At 39.2% G+C, this 19,469-nt stretch overlaps 2 protein-coding genes across 4 annotated transcripts; both read left to right on the top strand.

Moving 5' to 3' along the window:
* Positions 1-493: 493 nt before the first annotated feature.
* Positions 494-14,202, top strand: LOC124175434 (somatomedin-B and thrombospondin type-1 domain-containing protein-like). Of its 3 annotated transcripts, none has more exons than XM_046555680.1 (6): positions 494-712; positions 1,034-1,635; positions 6,350-6,547; positions 6,622-6,694; positions 8,219-8,295; positions 13,499-14,202. In XM_046555680.1, the coding sequence occupies exons 2-6, from the start codon at positions 1,383-1,385 to the stop codon at positions 13,705-13,707; spliced, it is 810 nt and encodes a 269-aa protein (XP_046411636.1). In that variant the 5' UTR covers positions 494-712; positions 1,034-1,382; the 3' UTR covers positions 13,708-14,202. The 3 variants fall into 3 exon arrangements, with proteins under 3 accessions (XP_046411636.1, XP_046411639.1, XP_046411638.1); XM_046555683.1 differs by lacking the exon at positions 13,499-14,202 and adding exons at positions 8,425-8,485; positions 9,516-10,439 and having other exon boundaries at positions 494-1,635; XM_046555682.1 differs by having other exon boundaries at positions 510-545.
* Positions 14,203-14,908: 706 nt separating this feature from the next.
* On the top strand, positions 14,909-18,000 carry LOC124174555 (phenoloxidase 1-like). Its single transcript, XM_046553748.1, has 9 exons — positions 14,909-15,169; positions 15,337-15,529; positions 15,667-15,890; positions 15,966-16,168; positions 16,254-16,671; positions 16,754-16,882; positions 16,969-17,293; positions 17,375-17,607; positions 17,755-18,000. The coding sequence occupies exons 1-9, from the start codon at positions 15,062-15,064 to the stop codon at positions 17,998-18,000; spliced, it is 2,079 nt and encodes a 692-aa protein (XP_046409704.1). The 5' UTR covers positions 14,909-15,061.
* Positions 18,001-19,469: the final 1,469 nt, after the last annotated feature.

Below are 19,469 nucleotides of genomic sequence, written 5' to 3'. Positions count from 1 at the left end.
ATAGTTTACCGCAAGTTAGAAAATAATGAATTTCATCAGAATATTTAATTGAAATGTCATTGATATTCTGTACAAGCAAATATAATTTGTTATTCCGTTGTTACGGTGAAATTTTTTTTTTATGTACAATGAAGTTTAGTAGGTGTTGTTCTCTAACACGGCCAAAGTCCAATTCTTCTGAGCCAGACGTTTACAACAATCTACGAAGACTTGACTTTCTACTAAGGCCAAGCATATATTTAGATTGTTGCTATTAATTTTATTGAAGAGTCTTTATCTCTGCAAGAAATTTAACGCGGAGAACGCATCAGGCTGCATTTACGCCGCTCATGCAGCAGTAGTAGGACGGCACCGCTTCTGGATTGAAGTACTTGCGAGTACCGTGCGAGCTGCGGCAATATTGCAACTTAATTAATTGTTGGTTCGTCAAACGCGAATTCGAGGCATGCGCCGAAGTTCCGTCGCGTTGTCGAGGGCGCGAATCCTCCGCTCTGACTTTAGTAGGGTCGCGTATTTCAGCCCCGTCAGGTTAGAGGACATTGATGGTACAATTTAAGTAGCATACTTTTTTAGTATAATAATCCTTACGCGCACCTACAGAAAAATTAGGGAAATTCGCGTTTCGGATAATCGTGGTGAGAGTGTTCCGTAATTTCAATGATTATTAAAAACTGTTGATTTCAAGAACAAATTACCGTTTTACCACTTACAAGTGCGTCAAAAAGTATACAATATAATTAATCTCATTACCGGAGTCAACTCCGTTGAGACTTTCATTGTTGGCTGCCAGATTCCAATAACTAAATTGATTTTCATCACGGTTAATTAAATTCGAATCGTTCCATACAAATATTGATACCTATGACATTTCGAAATCCTATATTAAACAGAATACGTACAGCCAATACTGCAAGCAATTTCAGAATCATTAATTAATGGATCGAAAATGCTTTTATATCACGTAAAATGTGGTTGTACTATCATTGTTTTATGTGCATCGAACAGTCGTTACGTGGTTTTCTCAAACTTGCAGTAACCAGTGCTTAACCCGAGTATAAAACATCAAGATTCTCGTTCATCATTTTTGACTATCATATGCCTGTCATCCCATAATTTTCACATATATACATCATCAAAACAGCCATGAGTTGAGTGCTTGCTGAGATACTTGATAACGAACCGTACAGTCAGTTACTCGACAAGCTTTGAAGACCCCAATCAATAAAGTCGATATGATAGCAGCTATACATCAACAACTTATTTTTAATCATACTGGTACGAAAAGAGCAATTTTTCACACGCATTGTGAAATAAGCAACATATGAGAACGAGCTGGAGCAGTTCCGACAGATCCAAATGAGATTTGAATCTAGAGGAGAATAATGAGGAATGCAATCTTGAACGCGATCCTGGTGCCGATGGTGCTGACGACATTTTGGCTGATCCAATTAGTCCAGGCTGGTTATAGTTGCAAGGAAGCGAAACTCTGTTGCTCCGGCAGAGACTCGGCGTGTGTTGTCCAGAAGACATCTCCCTATGCGATTATTGAAGGTCCTCAGGATAAGCCTTGCTACTGCGATCACGCATGCTTAAAGTTGGGAGACTGTTGCAACGATTTTAAAGAAACATGTGGAGGTGAGTCCTGCACGTGTCTCTAAACTCGCATATCCAGCTTTTACAGGGTTGGAACAAAAACAGATTTAGTCAGGAGTTTTTAATGCGATTGGAAGATAGATTCGATCTGCACAAGTTTGGTATATTCTAGGTTTCATGATTTTTACAGTTTTACCCATGGTTTATTTCTATTCGTTGAGTGTAGATTTGAGCAATCGAAATTATTTGGAAGAGACTCGATGAGGAATGATTCAGAGTGATTCCATGATCTATTGATGGATTATTGTTTTAAGCCATTATTGGTAATGAGATTTCTACGAGTCGAACTAGATTTATAATAATTACACAAACAAGAAAAGATCGGTTAATTTGAGAACCTTGCATTTATTATTAAATTTCCAATGAGCTACGTCTGTACGACTGTCACACTCTTGAAATAATATAATTAGCTTGTTACTTCGGAGAAATGCTGTAGTGCTAAATTGTTGGCGGACTGCCGCTTCGGTCGGTAAATAATACGTAAAGAAGAAACCTGTGTACTACTCGTCACTTCTTTGGTCACAAAGAAGTCTAACAATGAGAGAGACTTACAAGAATAAAAATAAAAGCCAGTGAAAAATAAGTATTTAAAAAACTTAATTCACAAAACTATTCTGTCGCGTGCAAGGCTGGGTGAAGACAATCGATACTGTTTAACAATTTTATTACGAAATAGTCACGCATAGTATTTTTATCAAATTGTTATATTCATAAGCTGCAAAGAACTGTTTGAAAATACAAAAATAAAAAGTACTGGAATTATAAACAATAGTTTCAATATTGATGCTTCATTTCAAATTTTTCTCAAATCATTAATAATATAGCAGATCCGTTGTATTTCACTAGACGATGTTTCATTCTATTCGGAAAACTTTTTTCAATAAAGTCACTGGACCGGGACTTTATTTAGTAGTCACTTCAATATTTGCATTTGTTTTTAAATTAAATATCTAGCGGTTCCAAAATGTTTTTAAAAAAAGTGTTCCAGTGTATTTTGAGGAAACAGTTTACTGAATAACAACGAGCCACTGTAGAATCAAATCGAACGAGTCTGCTAAATTGTTTACTACTTTGGAGTGATCAACCTCCACAAAATAGTAGCAGGCCGCTGTTGTGCTTAGTTATTTCAGACTATTAGTAGCTAGACATGAACTACGATATATGTATTTGAGGTCGCGTGACGAGATTGAAGCAAAGTTTTAAGTTTTTCTAGCCATATAAAAGATATCGACGTTTAATATATAGAGTTGGCAGCCTCGATTTTCGCAATTCAAGATTCCCATTCAGTTTTTTTATTTTATTGATTAGTCAACTGTTGGATCAATTCGCGCCCGCTGAAACGATAGCCAAGCACCGCTGCGACGAATAATACAAATTCATCGTTATAGAAACAGTTGGAAGTGTTTCTAGATTTGTTTGGTAGGTGAAATACTGGTATTACAAGCAATTCTAAAATGCACAAATTAGGGTGTTTGCTTTGGAAACAGATTTTAATTTTTTTTTTACTCTTGATTGAGAAACTTGTACGTACACAGCAAAAAAAAAAGAATCTTCATGGAGGGTTATCTCTTAAATTCAAATTTCAAAGATCGTTCTCGGAATGCAGAGAAAGATGTAAATTTTTTTAATTATTACCAGCACTCGCACTTCATGATGCAAACTTGCTCCTGAAAGCACTTTTCAGAGAGGTAAATTCCCCGTAAAAAAAAAAGTCCGTTGAGCAAAATCCGTGGCTCAAGCGGTTCAAAAGTTATAAGCCCCAGCTCGAAAGTCAATTTCATGTAAAAGTACACCGTTAAACGGTTTTGGTGGTTCAACTATTGACTTTAGACGTAATATTCGAATGACAGTTTTACAGAAAATCCATTTCCCCTACAAAATAATGTCAAGATGAACTCCGTGTCGTTTACGTGAGGCTGAATAGTAGCAATTAAAACAAAAACCCACATCTCCCTCACGTTATTTGAATGGGATAACTTTGAACTCTTAGAGCAACCTTTTTAAATTGGATTCAAAAGATATCCTTCGGCACGGATCCTTTTTCTCCCATGTACAAGTTCTGAAGAAACACTATTAGCCAATACATGTACTCTTGAAATAGAAGACTTAAAGGAAGTTAGAGCTGACAAAATGACCCAACGACCGCCAGCTGCTCAATTTTGCGTAATCGCAGAATTTTCGGAGAAATTCCTCCGATCATGGGGATTCCCTGGGGGATTGGAATTTGCCGTAGAACGGGGCCACGGCAACTTTCACAAGGCTGGTTGCCATGGCAAATGCCCTAAAAATCTCCTCCAACGTAGCGGTGACACGGCTGATATATTTTTACAATATATTTGTGTTGAACGAGACCGTGTTGAAAAAATAGGGTTGGAAATTGAGGCATCACTTCAAATTTTTGTAATGAAAAAACATAAACCATCTGGCAGTGAGCATAAAATTGACCAATTACCAACCCTGGAAGTCGTGTGTTCCACATTGTACACTTCATATTGTATCACTCACTACAATATGGCGTACGACATGCTACATCCAGGAAAAAGTAATAAATATAAAGTCTGCTTCAACCGGTTACACATGTGTGTGCAAACAATGAGTCTGAAACAAGATAAATGGCTCGTAAGGGAGAACTTCGGTCTCTCGATACGAAAAAAGTGCCAAATTATATGGTAACTTCAGGCAGCATGAATCTCGAAAATCACTCACTTTCGATATCCTTATCAGTATTATCCGTGAATGTTCATAAACTTTTTGCCAATTATCATCCCCGTTTTTTGATGGCAGCGAACAAGTCGACGACTGAGCAGAATAAAACCGTATGATCTCAGAATTTGCATCACAATTGTTAATACTTCATTTGAACATTCATCTGAGGCTGTATCACAGCTGACTATGATTAATGATTTTTGCAAAAATATTACTGGAGATCAAGTTTAAAAATATGGCTAATTGTAGGATTCGGTCCGAAGTCGAAGAACATGATGTGTTTGAAGCAGTATACGTGGGTTGAATTGAGCATGATGATTTTTCAATCATCATTACTCATTGATTCGCGAAAGTAATTAGATGTGTAAGGTATACGTACGAATCGTGGTATAAGTTTTACCCCAAAATTAAGATATGATATGAAAAACACCGCAGTATGTTCGGTTGCCTACCGCTGAGGAGGACAAATATTGGTAGTACAGACCTACCCAGTTATCGGTAGGTAGCGCGTTTAAAGTGCTCGCGAGTGAGCTGGAACTGCCCGTATTTTCAAGTTGTGTAAAGTTGGCCAAGCAGTTGTTTCGTGGTTTATAGCCCATGCTAAAGCGTTCAGTAATCGGGTTCCGGAGTTAAGTTAAAATGATTATATGACTTGACTGAATTGATTATAACTCCGTAGGGGTCAGTTTTACCTACATTTGTTACCATCGGTGCTAGGCAACCCAACGTATTGCAGCGTTGACTTGGAAACACTCCGTATTAAATCCCAATCGTATTTTATCCGCCGGTAGTTAAATGTTTCAAAACTCACTTACCCTATCGTTACGAAGCCTCAGACGATTCTAGAAACAAAATCTGAACTAGAAACACGCTGTTGATGATCTAAATTCCGAGACAAGATGTTGCTCTGCTCACGACCAGCCGTCGACGCGGTATCTTCTACCCGCACGCAATCCATATTTATGTGTATTCGAACCGTTCCAGTAGACCCTCTAATTAGCAGAGGCCTTGTTCCGCAATTTGGCTTTTGTTATACCTACCGGAAATGAATTCCACCCGGTATGATACGCCGCCGCCGAGCGAAGAATTCTCTCGCGTTGAGAATTAATCAAGCGGCAGTCCTCTGCAAATGAAAAGCCCATTGACGTCAATTGCATGCGAAGCTTGTATACTCACCGTAGCAAATAATGAGATGATATAACTCAATTTATTGTTCTTTGCCTTTTGTATGAGCGTCGCGCTTTTGCTCGAATTACGTCCATCCGCGCAAGCTGTCATTTCTATCCGATATCCGCGATGGCTTCGATATATTTCCATGTCTGAAGACTATGAGTTGCTATTTGAATGTTATTCCCTTCACCCGCTTCTTTCATGTTGCCTATACGTTCAATTCAATCGTGGGCACGTTTTTACAATACGATTGAAGTTTATTGCGCAGGGTTGAATTGGAGCTGATGGTTTGTACCGGAAATTCAAGGGATGAGTAGCTTATACGGTAGCTGGCGCAATTTGTTAACTCGTCGTGAACCAAGAGTCCGAAGCCGTCGGGGACAGACTGCTGAGTCTGGCTACGTGCCAGTGGAACTCTTTTATAATTACTACCTTCACTGCAGTTTCAACTTGATTCTTTTTCTTCAACGCTATCCATTTTTAATTCCACCTTTAACCGGTGCTCGGTAAGGGAAAAAACTACAACGACGCAACGTATATGTATGGGATTCGCACGACTGTTCGCCTGTTTAAAAGAAAAAAATATCGACTCTGACTGCTGGCTAACTTTTGGCTCATGTGATATTCAACAGAATTGCGACTTATACTTCTGATTTTATTTCGACGTTAATCTCATTACCATCTGTTTCAGCTCTACTTCAATTCGTTTTATTTCTTACGTGATAGGATTCGTGCTCCGTGAAGCTATTTCTCGTTCCTATAAAAGATATGTTTATACTATAATCGATCGAAAGATATCGAATGTTTCCTATGGTTTCAGTCGTCGATTGCACGGTATCAACATGGGGCTCATGGTCGACCTGCGATAGGAAGTGCGGCCCAGGTACGCAAACTAGATCTCGGACCATCCTGAATTCCGATAAACATGGAGGAAAGCACTGTCCGCAGCTTGAGGAGAGCAGGATTTGCCACAGCAGCGACGATTGTCAACGACGAAATTACAGCATTCCACAGAAAGGTGAGATATCGCGATCATTTTTTGTAAGTATTTTAATTCACGCAGTAATCATGTATCAACGTTGATGGTTACAGAAATCGCTTTGTTAGTACCAAGAAATTTGGACGGTTCGGAAGACAGTGACGACGAAAATAGGATTTCGAACGGGTGAGTGTTACACAGGTTTTACATTTCACCAGGTTATTAATTTTTCCCAAGTTTGTAACAATATAATATACATTAAGTAAGTACTAATTAACTCCAAATCAGAGGTAACACATTCCGCAAAGAAATAACGGTGAAATTTAGCAAGCTGAATGGTGGACTGCGCGTGAGCAGAATAATATTTTTTTTTGCAATGCAGTAGAGCCAACTTACACGAAAGAGGACATGAGATGTCAAATTGTGCCATTCTGATTACTCGTAAAATTCATTATTCATCAATCGGTTAACGATAAAAGTTTGCCATTCCTCCCCGAATCACTACATCGATTATATTTCGAAATCTACTTGACGAAAAAAAAATTGCATCACCTAGCATAAGCCTCGCTTGACCGCTGAAGATTGAGGTGGTCAGCCTGCACGAAAGGGCGGCAAAGCTCGCGCATGCACAGTTAGACACTTGATCCGCTAAGTTTCACAATTTTCCCTTAGTGTAAATATAAGTTCATTACAGAACTTTCCTGATGACGAGGGTTAGCGGTAGGGAATAACATCCACGGTTGAACCATCGTGTGTAAATTTTTGCTACCGAACCAAATAGGATTTTGATTACTGCACTCCCCACGTATAACAAAGCGTTATATGTATGCATGTGGGTACGCGTTGTTCGACCCTTACATCTACCGGTCCCCTGATAATTAATTGGCCCGCAGTGGTAATTGAACAGTCGCTGTTGATATCCAGTCTCGTACATTCCGAAAATACCTTCAATGCCGTCGTTGGTTGTACAAGTGAAGAGCCGTAACGAGTGTCCGACGGTAACATTGATTTTTGCAAGTCCTGCGGTCGATCAATATAAGTCGGCAGGTTAGCCGGGTAAATTCAATCAGTCCGAAGTGGTACCATCGGTTTGATGACTTCTGAAGAACTTACCGGGATGCATCTTGCTCCAAGAAATTTCTCCGAGCTTCCATTACCTGTGTTCCGACTGCTTCTTGATGCGGTAACCCTCTCCAGAGGCTTTCCTATGGTTTCACCCACGAGAAACGAAGCCTTGCAAAGGGCTGCGTGAGCCAGTTTCTCATTGAAACGGTATGAACTGTGCTGTTAGGATTTTTACATTTTTTCAGCACTGCACTGTACAAGGTGAGGATCGTATGAAATGCTGCGCATCAGGAAGCCTCCAGGCAGTATTGAAAAGGGCGCGTATGCATGTAGGGAACAATTGAATTTTGCCTCCAGCGTGCAATCATTTGTGCTTCCCGCGCTAGCTCGGCAGATCACGCAAAGCTCCAATTTCAGGATATCCATTGGGCTCAGCTCATGATGGAAACTGCGGAACTAGGCCCCTACATTTACGTTACATTTTATTTCAAGCAGCGACGAAGTTTTTGTTTTTCGTCCATACGAGCTGCTTCCCAGTTGGGCAAACAAAAAAGAGCAAAACACTGTGATGCAAATTCTAGCGTAATATGCGAATTGATAATGTTCGCAGTTACTTACCAGTCAAAATGCCTTTACGTTTTTCAGGTACTGCGTCTCGTTCAAGGTTATCAAAGCCACGAAGGCTTGCCGTAAGGATCCAACTCTGGCGACGCTGAGCGAAGGTACGAATAGCTGCTGGTCTATGCAGTATAAAATACAAATTCTAATACTATCGTTCTATCGTTTTTCCGGTTACTATCAATCCCAGAATATTTGAAAACGAACGTCGAGAGGCTTCGTTTGTTTCTCAGAATTAACAGTCAACCACCTAAACCTAAACGCAGCAAAGGATATCCGCGGTGAAAGTGGTCAGATCTGACCAGAGTTGGGCAGCAGAAATTAATTTCGTCATTTCATTACCCGTAAATTACAATTACTGTGAATAACTGTAATATTTAGTAACTAATTACAATTGCGGGAAATAATTATAAATTTTAATTTACCAATTACAGTTAGTATAAACAATTGTAATTTTATGATTATCAACTACAATTACTCGAAATAATTGTAATTTTTTTGTTGTCAATTAAAATTACTTGAAAAAATTGTAATTTTTTTGCTATTCATTACAATTACTTGGAACAATTGTAATTTTTCTGTTATCCATTACAATTAATGGAAATGATTATGTTTTTTTTTTCAAATTTCAATTGTTTTTCATAATTTATTTAAACAAATTACCTTCGGAAACGTAATGTCGAATTCTCAACATAATTTCAAATTCCGAAAACATCGGGAACTTCATGGAGCTTACATATTCACATTGACTGGTCAAGCAAATTATTTAAACAAATTAATTTTTCAAAGTAATGTGAAATCCTCGATCAGCTACCCAAAAAACTTTGGTAACCATAGCCCATTCACATATTGACTGTAAAAGACTCGTTCCGATCACACCATTTGAATACTCCAAAAACGGAGTAAATTCATTTGTCTATTTGTTATTATTTCACAGGAATAACGTTAGAGAAAAAAATTCAATTGGACCACATCGTGTGGTTTACAATTACTCAAAAGAATTTTAATAATGTCTGATTTAATTACAATCACTGAGGATAATTGAAATGATTTCTGATTAAATTCCAATCACTGAAAGTAATTTTGATAAACTTTGATTAAATTCAAATTACTCAATGTAATTTTAATGAAATCCAATTCAATTACAATTACTGGAAATAATTTCGATGGACTCCGAGTCAATTACAATTATCAAAAGTAATTTCACTGAACTCCGATTCAATTATTATTACTGAAAATAATTTCAATGGAATTCGATGTCATTAAAAATTATCCTTGGTGATTTGTAATTGTTAATTTTTTATTACAATTTTGCCCAACACTGGATCTGACTCGTTTCATTAGCGTTGGTAAAGCGACCGCAAGCGGTTCTCTCATTCCCACTGCCGGTTGGAGACAGTATTTCCTGCGTCGCAAAAATGTGGATTACTAAATGCTCGTTTGGCGTACAAGATAAGCAGACATATTTTTTGGCGGATACTCTGTGTATCGTGGAAAGACAAAAAAATGAAATGAAGTATCGTGTACAACTGACATTTTCATTAACACCACCAAAATGACCAGTATGTTTGTTTAAGATAAGCCACAATGATTGTCCGTAGCTGTTCATGAAAAAATAATTCTTACAGAACTCCGATTCTGTAATCATCTACATATTATAACCAGAGCTAACTATTGTGAAACTTACAATAACATGTGGCTGCTATACCATTTTTTACTGAAAAATCGTTGCAGTATTGTCTACAATTTTGTGAAAAATCTTTGTGGCATTTTCAAGTGGTGCTGTGTTCTGTACAGCGATATTATCAAAAACTGCACTATTAAAAAAAAAAAATTACAAACAGCTAGTTACAACGGAAAAAACAGTAATCAGCTAGCGAAAAGTACAAATATGACATCATCGATTCAACGTGTTACTTAATGTATAAGAAACCCGAATGATGAGGGCTAATTGTAATTCCAATTAGTAATAATTACTATTCTTATTACATTTTGTCATAAACTACGAAGTTTCGGGAAGAAGTTGCAGTAACACCGATCGTTGACGTATCAAGCAAATTTAATGGTAGAACGTGCAATATTTCAGCTGTAATTTTCCAACGGGCTGATGTAATAGCGACGTTAGAATAACCTTTGCTGTATTTACGGCATTTTGTAATGACTAATATAATAGAAGTTACTATAGCCGTGCCGTAATTTTGGAACTAGAGATTTATAGTACTTGCAGAAAATATATCACTATCACTGACGTCACGATAGCGTAACTGTAATAGTTATTGCACTTGCTCGTGCAGCGAAAATTCTACGATACTGATGTTACAAGTTTGGCCAGATCTCTTTTCCGTGTACAACTGATATCCGATGACAGGGGAGACTAATTTGAAAAAGTTTCTACTGAGGAGCGCAGATTTCACCGATCTATCAAAGGGAAATAATGGAGGTCCCTACTTCGTCAGGCCCGCATGCCCTATTTAACCCTGGCATCCCGAGCGAAATTGTCTAGTTAACAAAGAGCTGACTCCTAAACCCGGGGCCGAAACGGTACCTAGTCCAGCTACACTAAGGTTCAACGACCCATATCGTTGGTGAATATTTAGCGATACTGTTGTGCAACAACTTTAACTACGGGCTCCGCGAACTTCAGCCGCCCGCTCCACTATCGTCATCCAAAACTATGGTTAATTTACATTATTTTATTTACCTATTCGACTTGCATAAAAAAAATCGACCTTTTTTTCAAAATTCAAGGCCTACATATTGTTCCAAATGTCGAAAAAAATATGCTGTCCAAGATTCAGCATATTAATATTCAGGGGTGCCTCATCGTGATTTTCTATTTCCCACTTAAATAACATGGGAAATTCTTTCTTGTTAACTTCGGAATTTTATAACTCGTCAACGAATTAGCGTATATCGATAAAACGGGAACATATATTGGTAGGGAATTGAACGCCCCGCACAAAAGGTTTATTATCATTTTATGATAAATCTACTCTTTCAAAAGTTATTTAAAGTCAAAAGGACTTGATTTTTATTGACTTGTTTTTTTTTTTTTAATTTATGTCTTGAATTAAAAACAAAATAGTCATTTTTTTTCATATATTCTAATGTCGTGTATACACTATACATATAACCACACTAATTCTACGTCGATGTCTCAGATTGGCTTGATAATTTTTTGTATGAAAGTATATGAAAAAAAATGCAATTGCAATTGTTTTTCAGAATTTTTTGACCTAACGTATCTAAAGAGTAATAGACTTGAAAAAACCCACTTTCTAGAATCTGAAAAAAATTCAGAATAATCTTATAAATCTTACAAAATTTTCGATGCCTATTAGAAGATCGAGATTTCATAACTGCAAAAGGTAAATGAGAAAAGAGAAAGAAAAAAATATTATTATTATTAATGGATTACATTTTTGACATCAGAATGAACATAAAAGCTCGTTATAATATCTCTCAGAATATATATTTTTCGGCCCATATTATAATGACCTTTTATGTTCATTCTTGTGTAAAAAAAGCAATCCAATAATAATTTTTTCTTCGCTTTTCTTATTTATCTCTTGAAATTGTGAAATCTCCATCTTTTAGTAGGTGTCAAACATTTTGATTTATTTTATACGATTTTTCTGAATTTTTTCAGATTTTATAAAATGAGTTTTTTTCAAGTTTTTAAATCATATTTCAGATCGTGATATTATCACTGTTCTAGCAGTCACTAGGTTATATTTATGCTTGTTTTCTGTTGATAGTGGTTACAATACAGGATGTGTTTCAAGCGAATATTTTTTCAATTCGTCTCAAGATAATGAGTAAAATCAATCTCTAGAAGTTTACGGTATTAATTTATAATTGCTTTCCTAAAATTACTCACTCGCAAGTATAATTACTTTCAAAAGCAAGCAGATTATCCCTCTCATCAGGAATGTCTGCAATTTGTCCAACACGAGATACTTGCTTTCTATAGAATTGAAATTATTCGGAAGATTTTTGATCCCCGTTTTCTTCGTAAATTACGGTCCATCCATTTGTAATTGCATACTTTTCAAGATCATTAATGGAGGGTCTTCTACATAAATTTGCATTTTATGGTAAATTATATTCAGGTATATATACATCATAAAATGGATCTGTATTGTAGATGATCAATACCCCGAACTGCCGAGGCTTTTCCTGCGACAATTAACGTTGAAAAAATTTGATTAACGAACGGTATTTTTGTTGGAATTCTGAATCTGTGTAAGTTTGATAAGCCCATCTGCTGGGGATAGCGAAACCGATGTTGCAATCGCCGAACACCTTACGGAAGTGAAAATCATTTAGCTGCCGGAAAATCAAGGATTCATTGATCGTAAAAATTGACGATCGATTTATATCCTGCAGTAAAGTGGCGCTGTTAAATTGCAGTATTGAGAAGATTTCATAGCAGATCTGTATAGTTATACCGTCACTCACTCTCGAATCAGGATGACGATACTGTAACGAAAATTCCTCAAATATTTTGCAACTTTAATTGGGCACGAGCTATTTTTTAATCCGGAAGATTCTTGAAATACCACAAGTACGAAAGTTGTGCTAACTGGGAAATAAACGGCATTGCGAGGGGAATCCAGACTCGTTAGCTTTTGACATTTCCTCGTTACAACACCTATAGATTATGATATTCGCTGTGTTCGCCAAGAGAAGACACGCCTTCGTAATTCAGTACCAACTGATTTTTACCACCGTCATATCGTATTACTCTTTTAAGGTACAGCAAAACGCATAAATGCCTTAACCTCCCGGCTAACTTGTTTGCGGTCCGAAACAGAATGCGTGTTCAATTCTATAACATTCATTTCTTACTTGTCGCAGCCGACGTGAATCCCATTCTCTCACGTCAGCTGCATCGCCAGTCATCGTCGCATAATTCGTATAGAATTGAAGTTGCACTTTGTTTCGGACCGAAACAAGTTAGCCGAAAGGTTGACGGATTTATGCATTTTACTGTACAGTTACTCTTTTATTATACAATTATGTGACAATGACTGGCGATGCAGCTGGCGTGAGAAAATGGGATGAATTGTGACATAATTCGTATAGAATCGAAATTACATTTTGTTTGCGACCAAAAACAAGTTAGCCAAAAAGTTAAAACAGTTATGCATTTTACTTTACCGGCGTCAACTTGGCGAGGTTTTCATGACTGAACGCACATTACCAAACAGAGTATGATAAATGTCGAAGGACAGCAAAAGGCAAGATTCAACAATTGCTGAAGCTGCACTTCTCCATGTATGACATAACCTCATTTGATTTCAGGTGTCGAGGTCTGCGTGCGATGTCAAACCCGTGCCCTGCGCCGTGTTTTGAACTGGCGATGTCAGGGGGATGGAGAACAACTGGGAGGGAATAGATGGAGCGTCTTGTCATCGGCGCACTGTCACGGCAGGTGGATACGCACCTTAAAAACTGGCCCCGAATGCGAGGGTCTCGCATGTCGCTCTGAGGCGATCTTCCTTTTCGTATAAATAGGTTAACCCATAGGGAAGAGCAACCCACCATACAGAGGAGCTCCTTCCATCAATGGCTCATCCCCTGTACATAGAGAAGTTATGCGGTTCGAAATAATTCAATTTCAAAGTTTCACGCATGGCAAGATGGAAATTTAATCAATTAGTTGCCAAGGATTGAGAGACGAGGATCTCTCGGGATATCTAACAAGTCGATGAACTGATTTTATTCACTCAGCTTGATATATTTCTCCCGCATGGGGATTTATTTTACCTGAATCTTTCTTAAATCGTGTAATTGGATCCTGCTGATACTCCGATCGGTTGTACATATATAGATAGATAAAATAATACACCAACTTAATCACCGTATATAAGACTTGTATTTAGGGCATAAGTATAGGAGATAATTAACTTATAAGATGTGCAATACTAATTGAAATGTTCAAGTAAGGAAAGTTAATTTAAACCCTGTAACCACATATCAGCATTGGTTTCTAATAAAATATTTCTGACTGGTATGTGAATTGAAATTATTGTTTAACCCGAAAAGAATTTTGTAGGTGCAGGTAATTGCATCTAATTTTTTTCTTATTTCATACGACAAAGATTGGCAATCGATTTCCGCAGGTACTCGGAAGCTTTTCTTCCTACATTTACAGTGTTTTTACGTTAAATTGGAAATTACTGGGAACAGGATCAGATCCGGAATTGGCGTTGAATATCTCGTAATCTCGGATGGAAAGATGTAAAACAACGCAAAGCTCGTCGACGTCTGCCCGTCTCGCTAAGTGCCCTTTTCCTTGCAAATTCACAGACTGAGGTACATCGCTTGAGATACGGAGGAGAGATCGAGAGAGATAGAACGGGAAAAGAGGAGAAGGCAGAGAATTCAGGCAGAGTAATGGCAAGTGACGGAGAGAAAATGATATTAGTTGAAGCCTTCTTTACTCGGGGGATTTCATTTCAAAGCTGTTATACATGAGTTGATAAGATTGCAACGCGACAGGAAAAGGTTCCAAAACGTACATAATTACAATTTCTCTTCCTGTATTCCTCCTCGTTTTGCCACGCTGCGAGTTCAGCGAAACTTATATGATACTAATTAAATAGAGTTCAACCTTGCCTGGTACAAATTTAACAGAAAACCGCTAACCGCTATATCCTCTGAGTTGGCTATAAGTAACGAGGCAAAGCAACGTTAGACATCCAGTCGGTTCGTGTACATCGTAACGTACCGATGAAACAAACTTCTAATCCAGCTCGATTAATCAGTGGTCACTCGACAACTCTCAGCAGTAACTGTCTCCAGAAGCAAGTCGTTTAAATCACTGGTCCTTAGATTTTTGACCGGTCCAAAGCACAACTCAAGATGAGCAATAACAACAGCATTCTTTACCTGTTCGATCGACCGGCTGAGCCGGCCTACGCCCCTAAGGGCGAGAAGAAGGTCGCCTTCGACATTCCGCTTGGTTACTTGGTAAGCATTTGAATTCATCTAGATAAAAAATTACGCGTAATTGAAAGCGAAAGTTGAAGTGAGAACTGCATAAAGTTTGTCTTAAGTGGATCTCGAGCGCATACGAGGGCAATTAACAGATTCATGAATTCGAGTTAAATCCTTATGCTTAACACTCATTCCCACAGCCGGAAAAATATCACAACGTGGCTGCTAGCGTGATGAGCCGTTATGCGAAAGCCACGGACTCAAAAATTCCCATCTGTCAGATCACTCTTCCGGATCTCAGTATCCCTCTGAGATTGGGGCGAAGTGAACGATTCTCGCTTTTCATTCCGTTCCATCGCAAAATGGCCGCAAGGTTGATCGAAATTTTCATGGGTAAGTCGCAGTACAAGGTTTTTGAATGAAGGCGGACGAGTCAGGTGACTGAATTGAATATGAGCTCCCCAACAGCCCGCTTACTCAATTTGCTAGGAGGAACAACTTTCAGCACCGTATATCGTACTTGGTTACAGGCATGCCAACCTACGATGATTTCTTGTCAGCCTCGGTCTACTGCAGAGACCGAGTGAACTCCAACATGTTCATCTACGCTCTCTCCGTCGCGATTCTTCATCGGCCTGATACCAAGAACTTGCCAATTCCACCGTTGACCGAAGTCTTTCCAGAGAAATTTATGAATGGTACTGTCTGCTCGCGTGCCAAGGAAGAAGCTAATTTGGTCCCAGATGGCTGTCGTGTAAGTATATTTTGTGACTTACGAGTAAGAACGGAAGTCCGCTTTGTTCTCAAGTCACTCTTCTGTCTCCGATAGCAACCTATCGTTATCCCGAAAGATTACACTGCCTCTGATCTTGACGAGGAACACCGAGTCGCCTACTTCAGGGAAGACTTGGGAATCAATCTTCACCACTGGCATTGGCATCTCGTTTACCCTGTCGATGTTGCGAGAGAAATTGTCGACAAGGATAGACGTGGTGAACTGTTTTACTACATGCACGAGCAGATTGTGGCTCGGTCAGTAACAAAACGTTGCCAAGCAGCCGAGCTGAGTCAGCCGAACAAGCCGAGACTTTGTTCCTAAACGTTATTCTGCTTTCAGGTACAACTTGGAGCGTTTGTGCAACAATCTGCCACGTGTAAAACGCCTGATCAACTGGCACGAGCCAATCCCGGAAGCCTACTTCCCGAAGTTGAACTGCCTCGTGACGAACAGCTCTTGGCCATCCCGAACCGCGGAAGCGACCCTGAAAGACATTAATAGACCAAAGGAACAAGTCAAATTCGATATCCAAGACTTAATGCGATGGAGGGACCGCATATTCAATGCTATCCATGAGGGAGCCGTCAAGGACACCAACGATAAACGAATTGAATTGACCGAAAGCGAGGGTATAAACATCCTGGGTAACATAGTCGAGGCCAGTATCCTGTCGCCGAACCCAAGTTTCTACGGTGATGTGCACAACATGGGACACCTCGCTATTGCCTACTGCCACGATCCGGACTATCGCTACCTGGTGAGTAAATCCAACGAGAGAGGATCGTGCGGAGTGTGAACGTTCACTACAACTGTCTAATCGATCATTTTTTCGATTGCAGGAAAACGGCGGTGTGATGGGAGAATCAGCGACCGCTATGCGAGACCCACTTTTCTACAGATGGCACGCGTTCGTCGATGACATTTTCCAGAAGCACAAGAATACCTTGCCTCCATACACTACGCAACAGGTACGCATTGCATTGGTTGAATGTAACTTTGATGGTTTATTTTCATGGACCATTCATCAAAACGACGATCTTTTTCAATCTTTTAGATTGACTACCAAGGTGTTCAAATCACCGACGTCCAAGTCGTCACTCCCAACCAACCAACCAACGTATTTTCAACTTTCTGGCAACAAAGTGACTTGGATCTGTCTCGTGGACTTGATTTTATGCCACGTGGTCGTGTCTTGAGTCGTTTCACTCACCTGAACCACGCGCCATTCAATTACCGCATAACAGTCATCAACCAGAGCAGTGCCAGGATGGGTACCGTGCGCATCTTCATGGCTCCGGACAAGGATGAACGCGGACTCCCCTTTACTTTCCGTGAGCAGAGACTCCTGATGATTGAGCTGGACAAGTTCACCGTCAATCGTGAGTAAACTTGAAACATCGATTCGTCTTCAGTCGCCCTAGCTATCACTCGTAGACAATAATCGTTTACGCAATATCTAGTACGCCCTGGAAAAAACATCATTGAGCGTCGATCCGACGAGTCTTCTGTGACCATTCCATTCGAGCGGACTTTCCGTAATCTCGATGAAAACAGGCCAGTTGGCGGTGACAGTTTGGCGCAGTTCAATTTCTGCGGGTGTGGTTGGCCTCAGCACATGCTGATCGGCAAAGGATCGAGGGAAGGATTCCCCGTCATTTTATTCGTCATGGTGTCGGACATTAACGGTGATAGGGTAAAAAGATCATTTGCCCATTTAACTCTCCAATTGTAATACATTTCGTTTTCATTGTAGTGTTAATGTACGTTTTAACTATACCTTACTTTTCATAATCGTCTGCTTTCCAATAACTCTTTTATTTCAAGCTTCACATTATTTCAGATCACTCAAAACACAGACACTGGGTGCAAAGACGCTGCCAGTTACTGTGGCATCAGGGACAAACTATACCCTGACAAACGTTCGATGGGCTATCCCTTCGATCGTCCTCCAAGAAAAGGAGTTGACGACTTGCAAGAGTTCCTAACCGGTAATATGCGATTGACGAGTTGCACTATTCGCTTCAACGACACTACGGTACCTCCGGGAAATTCCGACGTTGATAGCAACAACCTCACATGCTCGTAAGGTACTGCTGCTCAAACCCTTCACCGACGTATCGGTTTAACTTCATCGTTTGAAAATGTGTCAAGTCCTATTCTTCCGATTTCATTTTCATTTCTTCAATAACAAGATTTCGATGAAAGTTTCTCATTTTCAAATGACGATTTTACCACGAAGACACGGATTTCTACAAGGCTTTCGAATTATACAATTAATCACTACATATACTATAAATGGTGTGTAATTTTGATGACGACCGCTTGGAAAATGGATATTCTATTGTATAAATAACGCTAGATTGCATAAGTTAAACATGATATTGAGTATACAAACATTAAAATAAAACTGTATGGGTGCATAAGTGAGATTTCCACATTGTGTACCATTTCGTAAGTCAGTATAGTCGACAATTGTATTGTAATCAGCAGACTCATACGAATGAACATGAATAAAAATTCTACGGTATTCTATTAATCATGCACTTTTCATTTCTTCGACGCCCAATTTTCATGCAAACACTGTGAAATGCCGTGCCTCCCTATATTTAAAACTCTCAATTTATATTTTTCACGTTTAGCTAGGCAAATTTGAATGGTCTTGTTGGTATTGGTATTCCAGAGAGTGATAGTCCCAGGGTAAAAGTCTTGAGGGGCATACTTTTATCTCCTTAGGAATGGAACAGCTTAGGAATTGGAGATAAAGAGACGGTCTGCATTTGCATAAGTAACGGATCTTACTCTCGAATACATTAGAATGGAAAAAGTTTCCTTTTTGCGTTAGGATCACAAAAGTCTCACCCCTCTGATTCTGAAAACTCTTTCTGCCTTGTAATGATTGCTTTAACACTGAAACTTTGCAGGTGATCGTTTTAAGATATATTTTCCTTTGGTTTCTTTCACAGTTTCAACAGTCGATTATTCAAGCCGCTAAATTGAGTTTATCCCCGCGATCGAGAAGAATCGCACAGATAAATTACCTTTATCCGCAGAGTTGTGAGTTCTGAGAGCGGTTTCACGGGATTCCCCGAGAATAACGTCCCTAGTCCGGGGACCCTCACGTATCTCGTATTAAAAGCCTCTTCTTCTGTGGCATCTGCCACTCACCAGTTGGTACCGGGAAGTTTAAAGTCGTTGCCCCATCACGTACAGTTTTGTCATTGCTTGGTCATTTCGCCTGTCGTAATCGTGGAACGGTCGACTGGGGATACATTAAAGGGTTTTAATTTTTCCCACTACCGTGGTAAAACGAGAACTTCTGCACCCTCTCTGGCGAAACTGTTGGCTTGTAGCTGTCCCAGAAATTAATGGCCCCCAGTACTCTGATTCGTAGAATCCCGTGACGTTATAGCTTCCACCTATCAACACTCAAACCTGCAGTGGGCAACTCCCTTCTCTTTCGGGGCTGAAATCTCTGTTATCTCGGAACTGAGATAGGAACAGACCACCGGGGGTTGAGGTATTGTTTTGGGATGCTATTTGCCTCCTAATTGCACG

Source organism: Neodiprion fabricii, chromosome 2, assembly GCF_021155785.1.
Source record: "Neodiprion fabricii isolate iyNeoFabr1 chromosome 2, iyNeoFabr1.1, whole genome shotgun sequence".
NCBI classification, from domain to species: Eukaryota; Metazoa; Arthropoda; class Insecta; order Hymenoptera; family Diprionidae; genus Neodiprion; species Neodiprion fabricii.
The sequence above is the reverse complement of the archived record's forward strand: the minus strand, read 5'-3'. Positions and strand labels throughout refer to the sequence as shown.

Coding starts and splice junctions, on each gene's coding strand:
- LOC124174555 (XM_046553748.1), top strand. CDS start 15,062: ATGAGCAATAACAACAGCATTCTTTACCTGTTCGATCGACCGGCTGAG. Junction 17,294..17,374: donor GGACAAGTTCACCGTCAATC/GTGAGTAAACTT, acceptor CGCAATATCTAG/TACGCCCTGGAAAAAACATC. Junction 17,608..17,754: donor CGGACATTAACGGTGATAGG/GTAAAAAGATCA, acceptor ACATTATTTCAG/ATCACTCAAAACACAGACAC.
- LOC124175434 (XM_046555680.1), top strand. CDS start 1,383: ATGAGGAATGCAATCTTGAACGCGATCCTGGTGCCGATGGTGCTGACG. Junction 1,636..6,349: donor TTTTAAAGAAACATGTGGAG/GTGAGTCCTGCA, acceptor CTATGGTTTCAG/TCGTCGATTGCACGGTATCA. Junction 8,296..13,498: donor TCTGGCGACGCTGAGCGAAG/GTACGAATAGCT, acceptor ATTTGATTTCAG/GTGTCGAGGTCTGCGTGCGA.